The sequence below is a fragment of the Phocoena phocoena genome, chromosome 1, assembly GCF_963924675.1.
Source record: "Phocoena phocoena chromosome 1, mPhoPho1.1, whole genome shotgun sequence".
Lineage (NCBI taxonomy): Eukaryota > Metazoa > Chordata > Mammalia > Artiodactyla > Phocoenidae > Phocoena > Phocoena phocoena.
The window spans coordinates 160421162-160447812 of NC_089219.1; the positions used below are offsets into that span (position 1 = coordinate 160421162).

At 35.7% G+C, this 26651-nt stretch overlaps 1 protein-coding gene across 1 annotated transcript in view; it reads left to right on the forward strand.

The window, feature by feature from the left end:
* The window catches only part of CATSPERE (catsper channel auxiliary subunit epsilon), a 251287-nt gene that overhangs the window by 137047 nt on the left and 87589 nt on the right, over positions 1 to 26651 (forward strand). The window contains exons 9-10 of the mRNA XM_065871636.1: positions 4510 to 4987; positions 16311 to 16753. Coding sequence (XP_065727708.1) covers positions 4510 to 4987; positions 16311 to 16753 — 921 coding nt within the window. The remainder of the gene's footprint in view (positions 1 to 4509; positions 4988 to 16310; positions 16754 to 26651) is intronic.

Consider the following 26651-nt stretch of genomic DNA (forward strand, 5'->3'; position numbering starts at 1 on the left):
AGGAAAGTGTCTTTATTCAAGCATTATTAGATGTAGAAAAGCTTATGAAATCTATTTTTCAAAAAGCTATCAGGGCTAATAAGTGTGTTTACCAGATTGCAGTATACACAATCAATGTATAAAAATCAATTACATTTTTATATGAAATATAACAAGTTAATTTTGTATATGAAATATATAAACATATAAATGAACAATTATAAATTGAAATTTTTTAAAATACTGTTTAAAATAGATTCAAAAGTATTAAATACTTAGGGGTAAATCTGACAAAAGATGTGCAAATATATACACTTAAAAACTATATACATTATTGAGCGAAGTGAAAGACTTACCTGGGGAGATGTATCATGTTCATAGGTGGAAAAAACTCAATATTGTTAAAATGTCAATTCTTGAGAAATGCAGCACAACTTCAATTAAAATCCTAGTGGGCTTTTATAGAAATTGAGAAGTTGATTCTAAAAGTCATTTGGCAATCCAGGGTAGAACAAAAAACTTACCTAGAAATAAATGCAGAAATGGAATGCAGAATATTTTAAAATTTTTAGATCCTTCCTAAACTTATCTATAGATAAGTTTATCTTATCTATAGATTGATGCAATGTTCCTTTGTGGAAATCAGAAAATGATTCTAAAAGGTATATGATGGAGTAAAGGGCTGAGGGTTAGGAGGAGGTTGGGGCAAAGGATTTCTTCTACCATGTATCAAAATTTATTATAAAGCTATAGTAATTAAGACATTATAAAATATTTATAGCTGCCTTTTTTCACTTACTTCCACATCTCGCCAACCTTTAGTGTGTCCAGTCATTATTATTTAAACTCTTTTAGCAGGTGTGAAGTGATATTTCATTTGGTTTTATTTATATATAATAATATAGCTGCACTAGCTTTCTTATGTTTCATGCTTATATGATGTAAGTTTTTCTATTATTTTACTATCAACCTGTCTGTGACTTTATATTTCTTGTAAACTGCATATAGGGTCTTGCTTTTTCTCCAGTGTGACAATATCTGCCTTCAAATTTTAATAGCTAGTTCACTTAAGTTTAATATAACTATTGCTAAGGTTGGGGTTAAGTCTGCCATCTTGGCATTTGTTTTCTATTAATGCCTCTTTTTCTTCGTTCCTTTGTTTCTTGTCTTCTTCTGGATGAATCATGTATTTTCAGTATTTCTATGTTGTCTCCTATATTGATTTCTTTTTAATTCAAAATTATTTTTTAGTAATTGCACGTGACTTTACAATAATCATCTTTAATTTATCAGAACTAAATTTAAAGAAAATTTACTTCACAACAGTGTAAAAACCTTATAACAATACAACTCCATTTATACCCCACCCATCCTTTGTACTCTGGTCTCATATTTATTTCTAAATATGCTATAAATCCCAAAATACCATGTTAATATTTTTGCTTTAAAAAGTCAATTGTGATAAAGATATATAGATATAAACTGATAGCAAAATAAGTTTTTTATATATACCTTCCCGTGTGCACTTTATTTCTGTCTGTACATCCAGTGTTCCTCCTGGTTTCATTTCCCTTCAACCTGAAGAACGTCTTTAAAATTTCTTGTATTGCATGTTCTCTCAGCATTTGTCTGTATCAAAGTGTCCTTATTTTTTTCCTTCAGTTTTGAAGGACATTTTCCACCGAATACAGAATTATAGGATGACAGGTGGTTTTTGTTGTTTTTCAATTGTTTTAAAAGCAATTTATAAAGACACCATTCTGTTATCTTATGGCTTTCATCATTTTTGGTAAGAAGTGAGTCATTATTCATGTCACTGTTCTCAAATATATAATGTGTCTTTTTACTTGTTGCTGCTTTAGAGTTTTCCTTTTATCTTTGGTTTTCAGCACTTTTATTATGTGCCTAAGTGTAATTTCCTTTGTATTTATCCTGTTTGAGGTTCAGTTGAACTTCTTGGATTTCTGGGATTATGTCTTTCATTAATTTTTGGTGTTCTTGGACATTATTTCTTCAAATACTTCTTCAGCATTATTCTCTTTTTCCTCTTCTTCTTGGATTCCAAAAACATATATATGAGACCAGTTAATATAGTCCCACAGATCTCAGATGACCAGTTAATTTTTTTTCAACTCTGCTTTTTTTCTTTGTATTTCAGTTTGATTACATGCTATTAACCTCTCTTCAAATTCACTGCTCTTTTCCTCTGCTTTTCTCAGTTTACTCTTAAATCCATCTAATAATTTCTTTATTCCTGGTATCATATTTTTAATTTCTAGCATTTCCATTCTGTTTTTTTATCATTTATGTATCTTAGCTGTAATTCCCCATCTCTGCATTCTTTTTGCTCATATTTCCACTAGATATTCAGTGTTTTATCATAGCTATTTTCTTTTTTGCCATGCCTGGTATCTTAGCACTGACAGGATTCCAGAGATCTCTTCATATTTCACAACTGAATCACCAGCTTTCCAAACCCTAGAAGAGCCATCTCTGCTCCATAGTCTAGCTGCCAGCTTTTTTCTTAATCACTGAAGATTTCTCTTTCCTCTCTCATCAGTCCCTGGATTTTCTTGCCTTGGGAGATCTCTATCTCTCTCTCCTGATTCCCTGACCCCAATTTAGCCTGGATACTGCTTTATACTTTCAGTAAAGGCCACACATATCTCAGAGGGAGAGTTTTTCTCAGCTCTCTTATCCTACTCCCTGTCTATGGTAGCTGAGCATCCAGAATGCTGATGGATTTCTCTCAACTTTCCTACTTTGCTGCCTTGCTGCCTGACCCTTCCCCATCTTCAAGAGGTTACTGCTTTATATTTGGGAGAGACCCTGACTGCATCAGAGGGATTACTCAGCTTTCCTGCTTTGCCCCAAGACCTTGGCTTACTATACCCAAGCACTAATTGAAGATCTATAGGAAAGAGTTTTGGGTGGGTGAAATCTAATTCCATGGCTGGGGCTAATTGGAATTCCCATCTATCGTGTTTATGACAAATTCCCCTTCTCATCCCTCTGCCAAGAATAGTGAGAATAGCTGTGTCTTTTCTATAAAGGGCTTATCATTCTGTTTCTAATCTATTTCCCTTTTGAGAATTGTTTCACACTCATTTTTAGCAACAGAAGTTCTAAGCTTTACATTGAATCTTCGTTTGGTAAAATGTCTTTTTACCCCAAATGGTCTCTTTTTTTAAATTATCAGTTCGATTTCTGTCTACATCCTGTTTGAGTATAGACTAAATATTTGTACATTAAATAAATGTACAAATTTATTTAGGGAGACAAGATGTGCACAAAAGACTCCTGTTGATTGTCATGGACAGAGAAGCTACACTTTAAGTAAAAATCTTTAAGAATTAGAAACAGTTGGGGAGGGGAGACAGGGGGAAAGGGAGACCTTGACTCCCTAAATGAAATTACTCCCACTGAATTTCAAACATAGTAGTCTGTGCATGGCCTTCCTCTGTAACAGTGTCCATAAAATGGTAGTATTTTTTTCTCTCAGGTTTTAAGTTCTCTCTTCTCTTTAGCCAAGGAAGTTTGAATTCCAAAAATAATGTTTGAAGTATCCTTATAATTTTTTTCCTTCTTGGTTATTTATTTTAAATATAGCAGTGTGTACATGTCAATCCCAAACTCCCTAACTATCCCTCCCCTCTATGCTTCCCCTCTGGTAACCATAAGTTTGTTCTCTAAATCTGTGAGTCTGTTTCTGTTTTGTAAATAAGTTCATTTGTATCTTTTTTTTCAGATTCCGCATATAAGCAATATCATATGATATTTTCTCTTTCTCTGACTTACTTCACTCAGTATGACAATCTCTAGGTCCATTCGTATTGCTGCCAATGGCATTATTTCATTCTTTTTAATGGCTGAGTAATATTCCATTGTACATATGTACTACATCTTCTTTATCCATTTCTCTGTCTATGTAAGTGTCCTTATATCATTTTGTTTTGTTTTTTGTTTTTCTGGTACATGGACCTCTCACTGTTGTGGCCTCTCCCGTTGCAGAGCACAGGCTCTGGATGCGCAGGCTTAGCGGTCATGGCTCATGGGTCCAGCCGCTCCGTGGCATGTGGGATCTTCCTGGACCGGGGCACGAACCCGTGGCCCCTGCATCGGCAGGTGGACTCTCAACCACTGCACCACTAGGGAAGCCCGTGTCCTTATATCTTGACCTCAGTAAACATCAGGGTCAAAGGGGCACTTCTGGCCAGAGTGGATAAACACATAAGAAAAGAGAAGGTTTATGATCTTTGAGGATTTAAAAGGGAATTAAGAATAATTATTTCTACTGATAGAAAAAGTATATAAAATAATAAAATCACTGGAATAATTTATTTTTATGTTTGCGTGTAATATATTTTCATGTAATATATTTCTAGGTCTGAAGTATTAGTCAGAAATATAATAAAAATTAAATCTTAGTAGTTACTGTTTTATTTTTAAATGTAGCAAATTAGAAGATGGGAACTGCTAACACTGTCCATAAAATCAAAGATTGTCTAATTATTTTCAATTTTGTCACAGAATAAAGGAAGAAGAAGCAGCATGGCAATCTGGACAGAAAATGAGGTTTATCTTGGATATGCTTTGCTTAAATTTGTTAAAATAATAACTACTGAAGAACTGAAAGAAGTTCTAAATATGTCATCAGCTGCTACTCTGACTATACACAATGTTGAGTATACAGGACACCCTTTGGAACTTGCCTTGTTACTAAATTACTGCATTACATGTAACATCATCAAAACGATTTACCTAGTGATATACAATGAAGATACAAAACAGTGGGTATTCCAAGACTTTGCATTAGATGTCACTACTGACACTTTTTTAATTCCAAATTTTATATATTCAGCACTGCCAGAATTAATACTATGGGACAAACATAGGATCTACTATTATTATCATAATTTCACAGATACTGGAGTTTTACAAACACCTACGGAATTTGGAAATCTATCAAGATTATCACATAACAGCACTATTCATGATGTTTTTATGGGTAAGGTATTCTCATTTTGCAAAAATTATTCTAGATTTCATAATAGATATCTGCCTTATGAAGATGTAATAATTTTAATGTATTAATATATGGTGCTTTTGATAAAGGTGCTGTTTTACCACTTTTAAAATTCTATTAATCTTTAAAATTCTATTAATGTTAAGTAGGATCTCACAAAGCAAAATGGCAAACTCAGATTCTTTTTTCAGAGGTTCATTTTGGTCAATCAGCAGATACCTATGGAACTTACATATGCATTTTCAGTGTATGTGTTGTTGTATTCATTTCCTAGGGCTCCCATAACAAAGTACCACAAAATGGTACAAACTTAAAGCAGCAGAAATTTATTGTCTCAGTTCTAAAGGTTAGAAGTGTTGGCAGGGCCATACTCCCTCTGAAAGCTAGGGAATCTTTCCTAGCTTCTAGTCACTTGCTGGCAAACCTTTTCATTCCTTGGCTTGCAGCTGCATCATTCCAATTGCTGCATTTGTCATCACATAGAATTCTTGTGGCTTCACGTGTCATCTTGTTATAAGGACATCAGGGCCAACCCTATTCCAGTATGACCTCATCTTAAATAATTATATCTATAATGACCCTATTTCCAAATATTGTCACATTCTGAAGTAGTATTTGGAGTTAGAAGTTCAACATATCTTTTTGGAGGGGACACAATTCAATTAATCTATAACAGGTGTTGTAGAGTTAAATAGATCTGTTTTCAAGTCCATGAACATGTCATTTAACATTTCCAAGCCTCAGTTTTCTAATCTAGAATATAGGACTGTCATGTTGATTAGATAAGGGATTGTATATAAAATGCTTAGAATAATACTTGGCAAGTGGTAAACCTTCAATTAATAGTAGTTATTCTTCATGTTATTATTCCTGAGGCAGTGTACTAAACATTATAGGAAATGCAAAGAAATAGAAAGTTTAATCCTCAAGGAATCATGTTAGGAGATAAATTAACCATGAAATTTAAAGTAGATATCACTGTAATTTGTAATTAGTCTTTCTTGACCCCATATCATTCTTCAACTCTCAACCATCCAGTTTTGCTGCTCCCCTTTACAACAAAACTCCAAGGAAGTATTGCCTAGTTTTACTTTTTCCTCTTTCCTCTCATTCTCTCTTGAATCCACTCTAATCAAATTTTCTCAGAAACTGCCCTTATCAAGCTTTTCAATGACTTCCACTTTGCTAATCCAGTGGCCAATTTTCAGTCATCTTTCATGATCTGGCAGCAGCATTTGAAACAATTCAACATGGCCTTTTTCTTGAAACACTTTTTTTCACTGAATTTTAGGATATCACTTTTTTGTTCTTCCTCCTACTTCACTAGCTATTCCTCCTCAGCCTCTTTTCCATTCTCATCTTCTTAATTCCTAAATGGAGAAATACCTCAGGGTTTGGTTTTCAGACATCTTCTGAACTCTATTTACATTCATTCTTTGCCCTCCAGCCATGATAATTAGCCTGAACTCCAAACTACTATTTCCTACTACCTTCTTGATACCTTCACTTGGATGACTAGTGGGCATCTCAGACTAACATATCCATAACTGAATCCTTGTTTCCCTCACCCACACTTCAACCTGCTTCATCCCTAGCCCTCCCCTATCGAGTAAACAGCACTTCTTTTCTCCATGCCACAAACCATGACCTCATCCTTGAATCCTCCCCTTTAACATCCCACAAACAAGCCATTATCAAATCCTGTTGGCTATATCTAAAAAATGTATCTAATATCTAACCTTTTTCCACCATTCCCACTCCAGTTCAAGCCCCTATCCTCTCTAACTCATACATACAAGAGTTTTTTAAGTGGTCTCTCACTTTTTATCCTTGCGTCCCCATCCCTAACCACAGTCCACCTAGCAGCCAGAGTGAGCCTTTGAATATATATGCAAAATCATATTATTCCTCTGCTTAAAACACTCATTTGCTTCTTATATCACTCAGAATAAAATCTAAAACCTTTAACATCACCTGAAAAACAATATGTGATCTGGCCCAGGACTCTGATGTCATCTCCTATCCCTCGACCCTTTGTTCAGTGTTACTTAGCCATACTGACCTCTTTGCTATTCCTTGGATATCTACTGTTTCCCTGGATATCTACTGCCAAGAATATTCCTCACTTTGATATCTACATAACTCTTATACTTAATTCAGGTTTAAGTCCAAATGTCACCTTATCAGAGAGCTCTTCCCTGACCATGACCTAACTCCCCTGCTCTGTACCTTACATTTCTTTATTTTGTTCACAGCACTTATCATCACCTAACAAATTATATGTGTACTTATTTGTTAGCTGAATCTTCCACCAAAAAAATGTTCTGCATGACTTCATTATATTTGCTGCTTTACCCACAATACCTAGAACAGTATATAATACGTACTTTTTGGAATAAATAATTGAAAAATATTCATTGAGCACCACTATTTGTGAGGCATTCTGCTAGGGGTTGGAGATATAGTGGTAATTTGAACACAATTCCCACCCTCCCAGAGTTTACAAGATTACATAGGATAAAGACAAGTTAACATGCAAATAAAGCAACATGTTTAATTCTATGGTAGAGAAAATATAGGGTGCTATGGAAACACACAGATTGAGTACCTTACCCAAATTGGGAGACATGGAAGTAGGGAAGGCTACCTTGAGTTAGGGAAGTGGTATCTAAACTGAGATCTGCTGAATAAGCCGGGGTTAGACAGTGAAGACAATAGATGGGATTGGTGTGCCCAGTGACCCAGAGACAGAGATGACAAGGTACTTCCCAGAACTTGAAACATGATAAACTGCTGAAACAGAGTTCTGCAGAGAGAGAAGGGATGAGTCTCTTCTGGAGAAATAGAGTCCAGATTATTAAAGACTTCAAAAGTTGTATGAAGAAATTGGACCTTCTTCTAAGGCCTCTAGGGAGTTCTAAAGAGTTTTAAGCAAGAGAGAAGCAGGATATTTGTGTTTCTGTTTTTTGTTTTTTTGAGTTTTTTGGGGGTTTTTTGTGTGTGTGGTACGCGGGCCTCTCACTGTTGTGGTCTCTCCCATTGCGGAGCACAGGCTCCGGACGCACAGGCCCAGTGGCCATGGCTCATGGGTCCAGCTGCTCTGTGGCATGTGGGACCTTCCCAGACCGGGGCACGAACCCATGTCCCCTGCATCGGCAGGCAGACTCTCAACCACTGCACCATCAGGGAAGCCCGGATATTTGTGTTTTTAAAAGACCATAGTGAAAAGAAGATAAGATCAGAATGAAAAATTGGGGATAGATTTTAGAGGACCTTAAAGTTTGAATATTGTACTGAAAGCCATTCAGAAATGCTGAAATAAAAAGTTTAAACAGTTTATAAGTATATGAGATATGAAGTTAAAGGTCCTCAGCCTTCACTATTTCCATTTCTCAGATAACCCACTATTAACAAGTTCCTGTGAATTTATCCAGACATTTTTATAAGCAAATTCAAAATATAACAGGTGAAATCAGATAAGATGACAGAGTAGAAGGACCTGAACTCACCTACTCTCACAAGCACACCCAAATTACAACTATTTACAGAACGACTATTGATGAAAAAGACCAGAACCTGCCAGAAAAGATCTACAACTAAAGATATAAAGGAGGAACCACAATGAGACAGGTAGGAGGGACAGAGTCACAGTATACTCAAGTCCCATGTCTCTGGGCAGCCCACAAACAGGAGAGTAAATATAATTGCAGAGGTTCTCCCCAAGGAGTGAGCAGTCTGAACCCCACATTGTGTTCCCCAGCACCAGATGATTACTCCCCAGAACATTTGGGTTTGAAGGCCAGTGGGGCTTACTTTCAGGAGTCCTGGAGAGTCGTGGGAAATAGAGACTCAGAGAATGTCACATGCTCCAGGGCGCAGAGCAGAAGTTGTAATTTGAAAGGATCCTGGGTCAGACCTACCTGCTGATCTTGGAGAGTCTCCTGGAGAGGCAAGAGGAAAATGAAGCTCATGCTGGGGACACAGACACTGGCCACAGCCATTTTTGAGAGCTCTTATACCACATGGACCCTGGTGCTGGCAAGCATCATTTTGGAATTCTCCCTCTAGTTTATTAGTTTCAGGATCCCACCCTGCCCCTGCCCAACAGCCTGTAGCCACCACTACTGAGATGCTTTGGGCCAAGCAACTAACTAGGTGGGGACACAGCCCTGCCCACCAGCAGACAGGCTGCCTTAAGACTCCCAGAGCCCACAACCACTCCTGGACACAGCCCTGCCCATCAGAAGGCCCAGGACCTGGACCCACACACCACAGCTCAAGCACTAAACCTGGAGCCCAGAAGGCCTTGTAGCCAGAGACCCCAGGATGCAACTATACCACCAGTGAGCAGGCACCAGCCACCAGAAAGCCTGCTCTAGCCTTGGGACCAGCTTCACCCACCAGAGGGCAGACACTAGCCCCAGGACAACCACAGCCCACAACCTGGGGACCCAGTGGACCAGCACCAACCTTGTGACCAGCTGGAACCTGAACCTACATTCTGGACCCAACATCCAGCTGTGTCAGGAACTGGACCCACCCATCAGCAATCTGAAATCAGCTCTGGGGCCCCTGGGCCCTGCAGCCAGACCTGAGGACCCAGTTCTGCCCAATAGTAAGCTGGCATTGGCCCCAAGACCTGGGTTCACCCACCAGTGGACAGGCATCAATCCCAGGATCTCCTGGACCCTAACCCCACCCACCAGTGAACAAGCACTAACACTGCGGACCCCTGGGGTTCTGCAGCCCACCACCTCATGATACAGTTCCACCAACCAGTAGCTGGCAGCCTCCTTAAAAGGCAATGAAAACACCATGATCCAAAACCTACGGGATGCGGCAAAAGCGGTTCAAACAGGGAAGTTTATAGCTATACAAGCCTACCTCAAGAAACAAAAAAATTCTCAAACTATCTGTCCTTACACCTAAAGGAACTAGAGAAAGAAGAACAAATAAAACCCAAAGTTAACAGAAGGAAAGAAATCATAAATGTCAAAGCAGAAATAAATGAAATAAAAAGGAAGAAAACAATAGCAAAGATCAATAAAACTAAAAGCTGGTTCTTTGAGAAGATAAAATTGATAAACCATTAGCCAGACTCAACAAGGAAAAGAGGGAGAGGACTCAAATCAATAAAATTAGACATGAAAAAGGAGAAGTTACAACAGACACTGCAGAAATACAAAGCATCCTAAGAGACTACTACAACTCTATGCCAATAAAATGGACAACCTGGAAGAAATGGACAAATTCTTAGAAAGGTATAACCTTCCAAGACTGAAACAGGAAGAAAGAGAAAATATGAACAGAAAAATCACAAGTAATGAAATTGAAACTGTGATTTAAAATCTTTGAACAAGAAAAGTCCAGGACCAGATGTCTTCACAGGTGAATTCTATCAAACATTTAGAGAAGAGTTAACACCCATCCTTCTCAAACTCTTCCAAAAAATTGCAGAGGAAGGAACACTCCCAAACTCATTCTATGAGGCCCCTGTCACCCTGATACCAAAACCAGACAAAGATACTACAAAATAAAGAAAATTACAGACCAATATCACTGACAAATATAGATGCAAAAATCCTCAACAAAATACTAGCAAACAGAATCCAACAACACATTAAAAGGATCATACACCATGATTATGTGGAATTTATCCCAGGGATGCAAGCATTCTTCAATATAGGAAAATCAATCAATGTGATACACCATATTAACAAATTGAAGAGGAAAAATCATATGATCATCTCAGTAGATGCAGAAAAAGCTTTTGACAAAATTCAACAACGATTTATGATAAAAAATCTCCAGAAAGTGAGCATAGAGGGAACCTGCCTCAACATAATAAAGGCCATATATGACAAACCCACAGCAAACATCATTCTCAATGGTGAAAAACTGAAAGCATTTCCTCTAAGATCAGGAACAAGACAAGGATATCCACTCTCACCACTATTATTCAACAAAGTTTTGGAACTCCTAACCGTGGCAATCAGAGAAGAAGAAGAAATAAAAGGAATACAAACTGGAAAAGAAGAAGTAAAACTGTCACTGTCTGCAGATGACATGATACTATACATGGAGAATCCTAAAGATGCCACCAGAAAACTACTAGAGCTAATCAATGAATTTGAAAAAGTTGCAGGATACAAAATTAATGCACAGAAATCTCTTGCACTGCTCTCCAATAATAATGAAAAATGTGAAAGAGAAATTAAGGAAACACTCCCATTTACCATTGCAACAAAAAAATAAAATACCCAGGAATAAACCAACCTAGGGAGACAAAAGACCTGTATGCAGAAAACTGTAAGACACTGATGAAAGCAATTAAAGATGATACCAACAGGTGGAGAGATATACCATGTTCTTGGATTGGAAGAATCAATATTGTGAGAATGTCTATACACCCAAAGCAATCTACAGATTCAATGCAATCCCTATCAGGTTACCAATAGCATTTTTTACAGAACTAGAACAAAAATATTAAAATTTGTATGGAGACACGAAAGACCCCAAATAGCCAAAGTGGTCTTGAAGGAAAAACACGGAGCTGGAGGAATCAGACTCTCTGAGTTAAGACTATATTACAAAGTGACAGTAATCAAGACAGTACGGTACTGACACAAAAACAGAACTATAGGTCAATGGAACAGGATAGAAAGCCCAGAGATAAACCCATGCACCTATGGTCAACTAATCTATGACAAAGGAGGCAAGGATATACAATGGAGAAAAGACAGTCTGTTCAGTAAGTGGTACTGGGAAAACTGGACAGCTACATGTAAAAGAATGAAATTAGAACACTCCCTTACCATACACAAAAATAAACTCAAAATGGATTAGAGACCTAAATGTCAGACCGAACACTGTAAAATTCTTAGAGGAAAACATAGGAAGAACATTGTTTGACATAAATCACAGCAAGATCTTTTTTGATCCACCTCCTAGAATAATAGAAATAAAAATAAACAAATGGGACCTAATGAAACTTAAAAGGTTCTGCACAGCAAAGGAAACCATAAACAAAATGAAAAGACAACCCCACAGAATGGGAGAAAATATTTGAAGACAAAGCGACCGACAAGGAATTAATCTCCAAAATATACAAAGAGTGCATGTAGCTAAATATTTTTTTAAAAATCATAAAATGGGCAGAAGATCTAAATAGACATTTCTCCAAAGAAGACATATATATGGTGAAAAAGCACATGAAAAATTCTCAACATTGCTAATTACTAGAGAAATGCAAATCAAAACTACAATGAGGTATCGCCACACACAGTCAGAATGGCCATCATCAAAAAGTCTACAAACAATAAAATCTGGGGAGGGTGTGGAGAACAGGGAACCCTCCTACACTGCTTGTGGGAATGTAAATTGGTACAAACACTATGGAGAACAGTATGGAGGTTCCTTAAAAAACTAAAAATAGAATTACCATATGATCCAGCAATCCCACTCTTGGGCATATATCCAGAAAAAACCATAATTTGAGAAAGTTAAATGCACCCCAATATTCATTGCAGCACTATTTACAATAGCCAAGTCATTAAAGCAACATAAGTGTCCATTGACAGAGGAATGGACAAAGAAGATGTGGTACATACATATAATGGAATATTACTCAGCCATAAAAAATGAAATAATTCCATTTGCAGCAACATGTGTGAACCTAGAGATTATCATACTAAGTGAAGTAAGTCAGAGAAAGACAAATATCATATGATGTCACTTTTATATGGAATCTTAAAAAGTGATACAAATGGACTTATTTACAAAACAGAAACAGACTCACAGACTTTGAAAACAAACTTATGGATATGAAAGGGAAAAGGTAATGGGAGGGGTTAAATTAGGAGTTTAGGATTAACATATACGCACTACTATATATAAAATAAATAGTCAATAAGGACCTTCTGTATAGCACATGGAACTCTACTCAATATTCTATAATAGCCTATATGGGAAAAGAATCTGAAAAAGAATGGAAATATGTATATGTATAAATAAATCACTTTGCTGCACACCTGAAACTAACACAATATTGTATATCAACTATACTCCAATATAAAATAAAACTTAAATTAAAGAAACCCCTGTGGAGAATATGCATATATATATACATATGTATATATGTACTTGTACGCTTGTACAAGTATTCCTGTAACATAGATTATTAGATATAAAATTCTTGAATCAGAGTTCTGAATATTTAAAAAGTTGATAAATCCTTAAAATTGTCAGTCTAAACTCACCCAAAAGTATTTTTTAAAATGTATATTTTTATAAAATCTATTTACTATTTACCCATAGTGTGGAAGAAAAACGTGTAATTCTCATTTTATTGCACATTTTATAATTAGATGTTTTATCTAGTTTTGTATGTTCATTGGTCATATTTTCTCTGGATTGTCAATTCATACTGTTTAGATATTTTGCACTGGATTGCTTATTTTCTTATTGATATGTTTTTTACTTATAATGTATATTATCCATTTGTCTTTGACGCATATTGCAAATATTTTCTGTGGTGTGTAATTTCTCAGTGTCTTTTTGCAGGGACTTTGACATTTACAATTTCAGTTTTTAAGTAGTCAAATTTGTTAGTATTTTTATTTGTGAATTCTTCTGTAATGTCATAATATGAAAGGTCTTTCCAATTATAAAGATATTATCACATATTTTCTTTTTATAATTTAGCATTATAATTTTTATGTTTAAATCTTTAATTCATCTAGAATTATATTTGGTATAAGGAATCTAATTTTATTTTTTATTTCTATTTTTCCTGTGAAAGCTGGTGTTGCCTTCAAATCAGTTTTCTGTTAAACACCACTTACCCTACAGATTTGAAATGCCAATTTTATTATGCATTTATGCCTCATGTTAACTGGGTTCAGTTTCTAGGCTATTCCCTTCCCTCATCTATCTCCACAAGATCTATATTGTTTTGGTTACTGTAGCTTTAATCGCCAACACACTATATAATTTACTTATCTTATGTTTATTGGCGGTCTTCCCTAAAGGAATAGAAGCTACAAGAGAAAATGATCTTTCAGTTTTTTTACTAATATGTCCCTCCCAAGTATTTAGAACAGTATGTAGCTATAGTGGGCATTCAATAAATATTGATATTTATTGAATAGATGTTTGCATATTTGCAATATCAGGTCTTCCCAACCAGGAATGTTATATCTATTCATTAATTTTATTTTCTCTAATTGGTCTATTAAAGTCTTTCATCTCTTCTTCAGTCAATTTTAGAAGTTTGTTTATTCCTAGGAAAGCATTCATTTTTTCTAGATTTTCTAATTTATTGGCAAAGGCTTCCCGTTTTAATGTTTAAATTTCTTATGTATCTGTAATCATATTCTCTTGCTTATTTGTAATATTGTTTATGTCCCACTCTGCTAGTTTGGCTTGCAAGATATCATTTTTTTTTTAATTTTTTGTTTTTGTTTTCCTTTCCTTTGAAAAGAAGTCTTTGATTTATCAAATCTACTTTCTTTTTTATTTAATTCCTCAATTTCTGCTTTTGTCATTAATGATTCCTCACTTCTGCTTTTTGTTTGTAATGTTGGTATTCTGTTGCCTGTTTCCTGAGTTAAATAACTAGTTCATTTATTTTCAGTTTTTGTTGTTTTCTAAGCATTTAAAACTATGAAAAACATAATACTATGAATTTTTCTCTGCATAGCTTTAGCTACGTCCCACAGGCTTTTATATATAGTGTTCTTATTCTCATTATTTAAAAAAATAATTCCTAATTTTCGTCTTAACTTTGTATTTAATCCAAAATTCATTTAATAATGTTTTTAATGAGAAGTGTGATAGGAAAATGGTAGTATGTTGACACTGTTATTAAAGTATTCTGATCCTAAAAAAAATTGGTATTTCTGATTTAAGAGCTTGATTAGAATATAATTTATGGCAAGTTGTGAAAATGTCACTTAATTATTCATATTCCAAATGTAAGATGCAAACTCACAAAAAGCTCTGAACCTCCCTAACTCTTTGAATTCACCTTCCTCCTTTCAGCCAGTCCTTTCTAAGTGCTGTTTTTGAAAATTAAAGAAAGTATACTCCTAGGGGCTCTATGCAAAGAGTGTCATATCTGGAAAGGAAGTTATGAAACCAACTGGTCCAACTGTTCATTTTATACATATGGTTATAGAACCAAAGAGGTTAAGAGACTTATTGTCTATGAACCTCTGCGACTTAGGCATAATACTCTATTAAGGGGAGAAAGTTAATTATTTTGTATAAAGTGAACCTGAAGAGGTGCTGTCTTCCTCCCACCACCATTTCTTCATCCCAATTGCATTAGCCTACTATGGCTGCCATAGGAAAATACCACAGATTAAGTGGCTTAAGCAATAGAAATTTATTTTCTCACAATTCTGGAGGCTAGAAGTCCAAGATCAAGGTGTCATCAAGGTTGGTTTCTGACGAAGACTCTCTTGCTGGCTTGAATACAGTGGCCACCTTCTCACTTTGTCCTCACATAGCCTTTCCTCTTTGTACATGCAGAGAGAGAAAGAGCTCTCTGGTGTATCTTCCTCCCCTGATAAAGACATCAGTCATATTGGATTAGGGCCCCATCCTTCTGACCTCATTTAACCTTAATTGCCTCCTTAAAGACTCTACCTTCAAATACAGTAACAATGAGAGTTAGGGCTTCAACATATGCATTTTGAGGGAACATAATTCAGTCCATAATACAATGCTTCCTAATAATACCATTCCTGTCATTCTCATCCTCATTATTATTTAATGCACTAATTCCAGCTCTTTCTTCTATGTTAATAATGTGATTATAAAAGTGATAGAGTGGGGCTTCCCTGGTGGCGCAGTGGTTGAGAGTCCGCCTGCTGATGCAGGGGACACGGGTTCATGCCCCAGTCCAGGAAGATCCCACATGCCACAGAGCAGCTGGGCTCATGAGCCATGGCCACTGAACCTGCGCGTCCGGAGCCTGTGCTCCGCAGCAGGAGAGGCCACAACAGTGAGAGGCTCGTGTACCGCAAAAAAAAAAAAAAAAAAAAAAAAAAAATGTGATAGAGTGAATGTGAGGAAAAAGGTATGCAAAAAAAAAAAAAACAAAAACAAAAAAACGCTCTGCTACGAAGTGGGAGAGAAGCTCTCAAACTTCTTGTAATGTTATGGGTTTGTGCCTGAATTTTCTCAAAGTATATAAATAATCACTATGAAAGAAATTATTTTGGTTAATAGTGCACTTAAATAAAACAGCATGAATTTATGTCAACATAGAATAACACAAACTTTTCTCTCTTTTTTCCAGATTATTATGGAAATATTGTGGTAAAAATGGAAAATAATGTAATGTTTTATTTCAAGATTAATATTAAAGATGCAGTAAAGCTGCATTTATGGACAAATAGCACAATAAAATCATTAATTTCCTTGAATACATCTGGTAAAATGTATCTCATACATGTTTTTGAAAATGGCACAATACATCCACAGGAATATCCCTTAAAACTGGAAGCACAAAGTATAGCTTTCAAAACAAAAGAAAAATGCCCCTACATGGCATTTCATAATGATATTTTTCGTGTTTTTTATCTTTTGGACAAGGGACAAAACCTGTCAGTTTGGGCTCAAATAGTCTATCCAGAAAATATTGGGCTGTATATTATTGTGGAATCATATGGCCCAAAAATATTGGAAGAGAAAAATCAGATTCACTATGAAATTGCCTCAGGATACTGCACTAAAACCATGGTAAGTTAATATTTTAAAATTCTTTCATTCGATTTTAATAAATGTAAAATTATAATATTAACATTTAAAAGAATGGATTTCCCTCCAATTTTAGCTTTGAAAATGTTGAGAAAATGTTGAGAAATATGTAAATTTTTAATGAATAATGATATGGTAAGTCATTAATTCCTGAGCAACAATTTTTACTTTCAATATCCAGGGCCTCTTTGCCACTTAAAAACACATTCCTGTAGAATTCTTTGTCAATTGTATTGTTCACTTCCTTTTTTTATATATAGTGCATGACTGCTCTGTAGAGTTCTATCTGCTATCTATTGCACTATAACACCATCCCTAAACCTAATGGCTTCAAACAACAAGTTCTGTGGATCAACAATTTGGGTTACGAGTAGATGGGCTGTTCTGCTGGTTTCATCCGGGTTTATTCATGAGGCTGTTGTCATCTGGTGGCTTGCCTGGGACAGGATAATGTAAGATGGCTTCATTCACATGTCAAATGTTTGGTACAAGTACCGGCTTGTTAGTATAAGGGGCCTCAGCTGGAGCACTTGTCTCTGCTTCATGTGTCCTCTATCCTCCAGGCTAGACCTGGCTTCTTCACATGGCAATCTCAGGGCAGCATTCCAAGATGGTGAAAGCAGAAGCCACAAGGCCTAGGTTTGGCTACATTCTATTTGTCAAAGCAATTCACAAGGCCAGCCCAGATTAACATGATAGGGAAATAGACTGCACTTCTTAAGAGGACAGCAAACTTACACTGTAAAGGGACCTACATACAGGAATGGGAAGAATTACTGCAGCCATCTTTGTAAACAATCTACCACAATAGACATAAATATACTGTGTATATTATTTTGTATACTACTTTCCTAGGTAATATTATAGCATAAGCATTTTTACATGTTACTGTAATTTCTTCCCAAATATTGTATATTCTATTCCCCACTCTCCTTTTCTAGGCTCAGCTTTCTTAAGCATAAACAATAGTGGGCCTCTTAATTGATACAGTGGAATGGAAGTGTTCACTTAATTCCAAAGTAAGTTAAAGTGAAGAATCATTTAAAAAAGGAAAGTGCTATATGTGAAACATTCTACTTTAACTTAAATAGATGAAGGTACATTCATTAGTCAATCTTTTAATATAGGACCACAGATTTTGCTTTGAAATTAGTCCACTGATTGGAATTCCTCATCTCCTTTCTTGCATAGTCTTATTCATAAGACATCATCTCTTAGTTCGTATTTCAGTTTCTTTAAAATAGCCAGGGGCGGGGGGACTTAAAGACAGTGGCAAAACAACCAAAGTTCTAGATTTTTATAATTTTTTCCCCAGCCTTTTAGTGTTATCTTGCTCATACCTAGCTCAGCAATTTCTTCTGTGACTTGCTTTATCAAAACTTTCCAAAGCAGTTCCAAACTTGGTTTTCAGGGAAAGAGTGACTCTATTTTTACACTGGTATTTAACCAGTCCATAATATTTAGTTTAATTCCACAATTACAATAATAATGCAATCTGGCATAAACAGGTTTTGAAACAAGTAAAGCTGCTTTAGATTTATATACAATTACATGGATAGACCTTAAAACATAGTCTTGAATGAAAAATAGTGTTGAATAAGAAACTGAGACCTATCAAATGTTACTACGTAACATTTATTAAAATTACAAACAACTACACACAAATCACAAGCAAAAAAGAGTATTGTTCATTTTATAAGAATACAAAGATAGCCAAGGACATATATCAAACAAGTAAAGCATCATACTTACTTGATATATGTTCTGGGTGCCTATTATGAGGGAAGGGAATGGGGGAAGAAGATACAGGGGAAAAGTAAAATACAATAAACAAGACTGGATTGAGCATGTTTCAAGAAACAAGGAGTATATTTAACTCACTTTTCTGAAGCTGAGGTACTCCCTCCTTCCAGAACAAAAACAAAGATTTACACTTTTCTTCAGCACAGCGCAACTTTCTTTGATTATCTAACTTCAATATCTGCATACACTCTCATAGGTTTCCTTTCCAAGAATTGCATGTATAATGTATATTTGTCCACTTGCAATTCAACCTTTCACAATACTAGTTACCAATCAAAATATACAAAGGACTATGAAACATTAAAATTTTCATGTTTTAGCGTATTTTTTATTTCTGTTAATATATGCTTCAGCTCTGTTTGGTTCTTGTTTATATTTTCTAACTCTTTATTAAACTTCTCACTTTGTTCATCCATTCTTCTCCTGAGTTCATTGAGCATCTTTGTGATCATTACCTTGAATGTTTATTGGGTAGATTGCTTACCTCCATTTCACTTAGTTTTTCTTCTTGGGTTTTATCCTGTTCCTTCATTTGAAACATATTCCTTAGTCACATCATTTTGCCTAATTCTCTGTGTTTATATGTATGTGTTAAGTACATTTGTTACATTTCCCAATCTTGGAGAAGTGGCCTTATGTAGGAAATGTCCTATGGGGACCAGCAGTACACTCCCCACTGGTCACCCGAGCTGTATGATCTAGGGTTGCCACTGTGTGGGCTGAGCGGGCCCTTTTGTTGTGGTGGGGCTGCCTGTGAGTATACTGGTAGGTGGGGGCTGGCCCCCACCTGGTTGGCTGCCAGGTCCTTCTTCTCACTGAGGCTGCTTGTGGACAGGGCCAGGTCCTGACATAGTTGGCTGTACTGTCCAGGGAGTCCCAAGGCTGATGCCATCCTGCTGGTGGTGGGGCTGGGTCCCATGATGGCTGGCTGGGAGGGGGGGGGCTGTGGATGGTGCCATCCACGGGTGGCTGGTAAGCCCCCAGAATAGGCTAGAGGGAGAATTCCAGAAGAGTGCTTGCCAGCACCAATGTCCTTATGTTAGAACCAGCTCCCCAAAATGGCTGCCACCAGAGTCTATGTTCCCAGAGGGAGTCCCAGTTGCCTCCTGGCCCTCCAGGAGTCTCTTCAAGTTCAGCAAATGGGTCTGACCCTAGTTCCTTTTAAATTACTGCCTCTGTGTTAGGACTAGGAATGTGTGAGATTTTGTGCATGCCCTTTAAGAGCAGAGTCACAATCCTTGCTGGCCTTCAAAGCCAGCCATTCTGGGAACTCTTCTTCCTGGTGCAGAACACTCAGCTGGGGAGCCCAATGTAGGGACACACCCCCTCCTTGGGGAGAACCTCTGCAATAGTGATTATCTTCCATTTTTTGGTTGCTGATTCAGGGATGTAGGTCTTGACTATTCTTCTTACCCCTCTCATTGTGGTTCCTTCTTTGGTTGTGGAAAATCTTTTCTGCCAGTTTTCAGGTCATTATCATCAATAGTTGCACTGTAAATAGTTATAATTTTTGTGTGCCTATAAAAGGAGGTGAGCTTAGGGTCTTTCTACTCCACCATCTTGTGCACTCTCCCAAATTTGCATTTTTAAACAAACTATTGGCTCTATCATTTACTAGCTGATAACAATGAGAAAGTTTTAAAGTCTTTGATGTTGTTGCTGCTGCTGTTGCTGCTGATGATAGTATTTACTTTACTTATGAGGATTAAATGAGTTAATATATGTAAAGGGCTTAGAAGAGCACCTGGCACATAATAAGCACTATATATATATGTGTTACTACTACAACTATCACCACTTCTTCTGTTTCTACTACTACTACCACCACCACAATATTTCATCATTTCTAAGGCACAGTTTTCTAGTTTTTTTTTTAACATTTAACATCTTTGAAATTGGGATGAGTCTTACATATGATAGCATCTTAGATTTGATGAACTATAGTGTTCATCACTATAGTTCATCATTATAATGTTATAATTTTGGGCCACTATGGTGCTAAGCTTCATAAGTAATCATTAATTTTTGAAGAAAAAACTGAGTATAACACCCATACACAAAAGTAGATAACTAATTTTTTAAAGTTTTTAACGCTATTAGCTGGTTTCACAATGATATTTATACCAAAAGTTAGTTTTGAAATTTTGAAACTTATTTCTGAATCTTTCTTTTCTGAATATCTTAATTGACCTAAATTCTTTTTTTAATATCGAGGTATAATTGATATGTAACATTTTATTGGTTTCAGTTGTACAAGATAATGATTCAATATTTGTATATTTTATAAAATGATCACTACATTAAGTCTAGTTAAGATCCATCACCACACATAATTACAAATTTTTTTGTGTGATGAGAATTTTAAGATCTACTATTTTAGCAACTTTCAAATTGCAATATTACTCACTATAGTTACCATGTTGTACACTATATTCTCATGACATTTATTTTTTAACTGCAAATTTGTACCTGTAACCACCTTTTTCCATTTCACCCATCCCCCACTCCTGGCAATGATCAATCTGTTCTCTGTATCTATGAGGTCATGGGGGTATTGGTTTGGGGTGTTTTTGTTTTGTTTTGTTTTGTTTTGTTGCGGTACGCGGGCCTCTCACTGTTGTGGCCTCTCCTGTTGCGGAGCACAGGCTCCGGACGTGCAGGCTCAGCAGCCATGGCTCTGGCCAAGCCGCTCCACAGCATGTGGGATCTTCCCGGACCGGGGCACGAACCCGTGTCCCCTGCATCGGCAGGCAGACTCTCAACCACTGCGCCACCAGGGAAGCCCTGGTTTTGGTTTTGATTCCACATATAAATGAGATCGTATGATATTTGTCTTTCACTGTCTGACTTACTTCACTAAGCATAATGCCCTTTAGGTCCATCAGTGTTGTCACAAATGACAGGATTTCCTTCTCTTTTATAGCTGAAAAATATTCCATTGTATATATACTTACCACATCTTCTTTATCTATTTATCCATTGATGGATAGGTTGCTTCCATGTCTCTGCTATTATAAACAATGCTGCAGTGAACATGGAGGTGCATATAGTTTTTCAAACTAGTGTTTTTGCTTCCTTTGGATGAATACCCAGAAGTGGAATTGCTGGATCATATGGTAGTTCTATTTTTAATGTTTTGAGGAACCTGCATACTGTTTTCCATAGTAGCTGCCCCAGTTTACATTTCCACCAACAATTCATGGTTCCCTTTTCTCCAAATCCTCATTACAAGATAACACTTCTTATCTCTTGTCCTTTTGATAATAGTCATTTAACAGCTGTGAGGTGAGATCTAATTGTGGTTTTGATTTGCATTCCTGTGATGTTGTACCTGTTTTCATGTATCTGTTGGCCATATGTATGTCTCCTTCAGAAAAATGCTTATTCAGATCCTCTGCACATTTTTAAATCAGATTTTTTGTTTTCTTGCTCTTGAGTTGTTGGGGTTCCTTATATATTTTGGATATTAACCTCTTATTAGATGTATGGTTTGTAACTATTTTCTCCCAATCACTAGGTTTTCTTTTCATTTTGTTGATAGTTTTCTTTGTTGTGCAGAAGATTTTTAGTTTGATGCAGTTCCTCTTGTTTATTTTTACTTTTGTTGCCTTTGCTTTTGGTATCAAATCCAAAAACTTTTGCCAAGACCAATTCCAAGGAGCTTACCACCTATGTTTTCTTCTAGGAGTTTCAGGGTATCAGATCTTACATTCAAGTCTATAATATCATTTTGAGTTGATTTTTGTATATGGTGTGAGATAGAGGTTCAGTTTCATTCTTTTGCAGGTGGCTATTCATTTTTCCCAACACGATTTACTGAAGAAACTATCCTTTCCTCATTGTATATTCTTGGCTTCTTTGTAATAAATTCATCAACTACATATGCATGGGTTTTACTTCTGAATTTTCTATTCTGTGCCACTAATCAATTGGTCTGTTTTTAATGTCTATGCTATACTGTTTTGATTACCACAGCTTTGTAATGTAGTTTGATTCCAGCTTTGTTCCTCTTTCTCAAGACCATTTTGACTATTCAGGGTCTTTTGTGGTTCCATACAAACTTTAGGATTGTTTATTCTATTACTATGAAAAATGCCATTGGAATTTTGATAGGGATTGCATTAAATCTGTATATAGCTTGGGTAGTATGGACATTTTAACAATATTAATTTCTCCAATCCATGAACATGTAGAATTTTTCCATTTATTTATGTCTTCAATTTCTTTCTTCAATATTGTATAGTTTAAAGTGTATGGGTCTTTCACCTCCTAAGTTAAATTTATTCCTATGTATTTTATTCTTTTTGGTGCAACTGTAAATGGAATTGTTTTCTTAATTTCTTTTTCTGGTAGTTCCTTATTAGTGCATAGAAATGCAACAGATTTTTATATATTGATCTTGTATCCAGCACCTTTAATGATTTGTTTTTTGGTGGAGTCTTTAGGGTTTTTTACATATAATATCATGTCATCTGTAAGTAGTGACAGTTTTACTTCTTCCTTTTTAATTTAGATGCCTTTTATTTCTTTTTCTTGCCTAATTGTTCTGTCTAGAACTTGAATAAAAGTGGTACTGTGGACATTATTGTCTTGGTCCTTATCTTAGAGGAAAACTTCCAGCTTTTCACCATTGAGTATGTTGTTAGGTATAGGGTTGTCATATATGGCCTTTATTATGTTGAGGTGTTTTCTTCTCTACACACTTTGTTGAGAGTTTTTATCATAAATGGATGTTGAATCTTGTCAAATGCTTTTCTGCATCTATTGAGATGATCATATTATATTTATCCTTCATTTTGTTAATGTGCTATATCACATTGATTGATTTGTGCATGTTGAACTATCTGTGCATCCCTGGAATAAATTCCACTTGATCATGATGTATAATCCTTTTAATGTATTGTTGACTTTATCTTCCCAAATTTTGTTGAGAATTTTTGCATCTATATTCGTCAGGAATATTGGCCTGTTATATGCTTTTCTGGTGGCATCTTTGTCTGGCTTTGGTATCAGGGTAATGCTGGCATTGTAAAATTAGTTTGGAAATGTTCCCTCTTCTATATTTTTGGAAGAATTTGAGAAGTATTGACATTAATTCTTCTTTAAATATTGGTATAATTCACTAGGGAAGCCATTCTGGTCATGGACTTAAGTTTTTCTGGAGGTTTTTGATTACTGATTCAGTCTCCTCACTAGTAATTTGTCTGTTCAGATTTTCTACTTCTCAATGATTCAGGCTTGTAGGTTGCATGTTTCTAGGAATTTATCCATTTCTTCTAAGTTGTCCAATTTGTTGGCATATAATTTTTCATAGTAGTCTCTTATGATCATTTTTATGTCTGTAGTATCAATTGTAATGTCTTCTCTTTCATATCTGTTTTTATTTATTTGAGTCCTCTTTTTTTGTCAGTGAGTCTAGCTAAAGGTTTGTAAATATTATTTATATTTTTTAAAAAGCTCTTAGTTTCACTGATCTTTTCCATTGTTTTTTCAGTCTCTAATTATTTATTTCTGCTCTGATCTTTGGTATTTCCTTCCTTCTACTGACTTTGGGCTTTGTTTATTCTTCTTTTTCTAATTCTTCAAGGTGTAAAATTAGATTTTTTGTTAATATTTCTTATTTCTTGAAGTAGGCCATTTATCATTATGAGCTTCCCTCTTAGAACTGCTTTTGCTGCATCCCAAAAATTTTGGTATGTTGGGTTTCCATTTTCATTTGTCTCAAAGTATTTTTTGATTTCTTCTTTGACCCATTGTTCAGCAGAATGTTTAATATCTAAATATTTGTGAATTTTCCAGTTTTATTCTTATAATTGCTTTCTAGCTTCGTACCACATGGTCAGAAAAGATGTTTAATATGATTTCAATCTTCTTAAATTTATTAGGACTTGTTTTGTGGCCTAACATATAATCTATCCTAGAGAATATTTCATGTGCACTTGAGAGGAATATATATTCTGTTGCTTTTGGATGGAATGTTCTGGATATATCTGTTAAGTCATTCGGTATAATGTGTTGTTTAAGACCAATGTCTCCTTATTGATTTTCTGTCTGGTTGATCTATTGATGAAAGTAGGGAATTAAAGTCCCCTACTATTATTGTATTGCTGTCTATTTCTCATTTTAGCTCTATTAATATTTGCTTTATATATGCAGGTGCTCCTATGTTGGGTGCATATGTGTTATATCATGTTGGATTGACCCCTTTATCATTATATAATGACCTTCTTTGTCTATATTATAGTTTTTGTTTTAAAGTCTATTTTGTCTGATAACTATAGCTACCCCAGTTTTCTTTTGATTTCCATTTTCATAAAATATTTTTTCCATCCCTTCAATTTCAATCTGTCTGTAATTTTACATCTGAAGTGAATCTCTTGTAGACAGCATACAGAAGGGTTGTTTTCTTTTATCCATTTAGCCACTCTATGTCTTTTAATTAGAGAATTTAATCCATTTACATTTAAATTAGTTATTGATAGGTATGTACTTATTGCCATTTTGTTAATTGTTTCTGGCTGTTTTGTAGTTCTTCTGTGCTCCTTTTTTCTTCTCTGATCTCTTCCTTACCGATTTAATGACTTTTTTAGTGGTTTGCTTTGATTCATTTCTTTTATCTTATCTGTATCTCCTATAAGTTTTTCCTTTATGGTTACCATATGGCTTACATATAAAACATATTACTTATATTTATAATAGTCTATTTTAAGTTGATAACAACTTAAATTTGATCATAGTCTAAAGATCTACATTTTTATTCCCCCTCCCATGTTTTACATTTTGATGTCACAATTTACATCTTTTTATCTTGTGTATCTATGAACAAATTATTGTAGGTATTTTTACTATTTTGTCTTTAACTTTCATACTAGCTTTATAAGTGATTAACTCACCCTGTCCACATGTTAGATTATTCAGAATTTTACTGTATATTTACCTTTACCACTTGGGTTTATACTTTCATATTTCCTGTTACTAACAGCACCCTTTCATTTCTACTTAAGAATTGCCTTTAATATTTCTTGTAAGGTGGGTTTAGTGTTGTTGAACTCCTTTAGCTTGTGCTTGTCTGGAAAACACTTTATCTCTCTTTTAACTCTGAAGGACAGTTTTTTACTTTGAGCACTTTGAATATATCATACCACTTCCTTCTGTCCACAAAGTTATTACTGAAAAATCTGCTGATAGTCTCATGTGTTTCCCTTTGTACAACAAGATGCTTTTAAGACTTTCCCCTTGTCTTTAACTTTTGATATTTAATTACAATGTGTCTTGGTGTAGGTCTTTTGGAGTTTATGTTATTTGGAACTCTCTGAGCTTCCTGGATCTGGGTGTCTGTTTCCTTCCCCAGGTTAAGAAAGTTTTTTGTTTTTGTTTTTTAAATTTTATTTATTTATTTTTGGCTGTTTTGGGTCTTTGTTTCTGTGTGAGGGCTTTCTCTAGTTGTAGCAAGCCAGCATCACTCTTCATCGCGGTGCACGGGCCTCTCATTATCACGGCCTCTCTTGTTATGGAGCACAGGCTCCAGACGCGCAGGCTCAGTAGTTGTGGCTCATGGGCCCAGTTGCTCCGTGACATGTGGGATCCTCCCAGACCAGGGCTCGAACCCGTGTCCCCTGCATTAGCAGGCAGATTCTCAACCACTGTGCCACCAGGGAAGCCCAAGAAAGTTTTTTTAGTCATTGTTTCTTCAAACAATTTTTCTGCCCCTTTCTCACTCTCTTTTCATTCTGGGACTCCTATAATGCAAATGTTGGTCCACAAGATGTTCCATAAGTCCCTTAAGCTATCTTCACTTTGCCTTTTCCTGCTCTGTTTTTGGTGAGTTCCACTGCCCTGTCTTTGAGTTCACGCATTCTTTGTTCCACTTCATCTGTTCTGCTGTTGAACTCCTCTATTGTATGTATCAGTTCAGTTAATGTATTCCTCAGCTCTGTGACTTCTATTTAATACTTTCTTATATTTTCTATCTCTTTGTTGAAATTCTCACTTTGTTCATTCATTCGTCTTCTGAGTTCAGTGAGCATCACTGCAATCGTTATTTTGAACTCTTTATCAGGTAAATTACTTATCACTA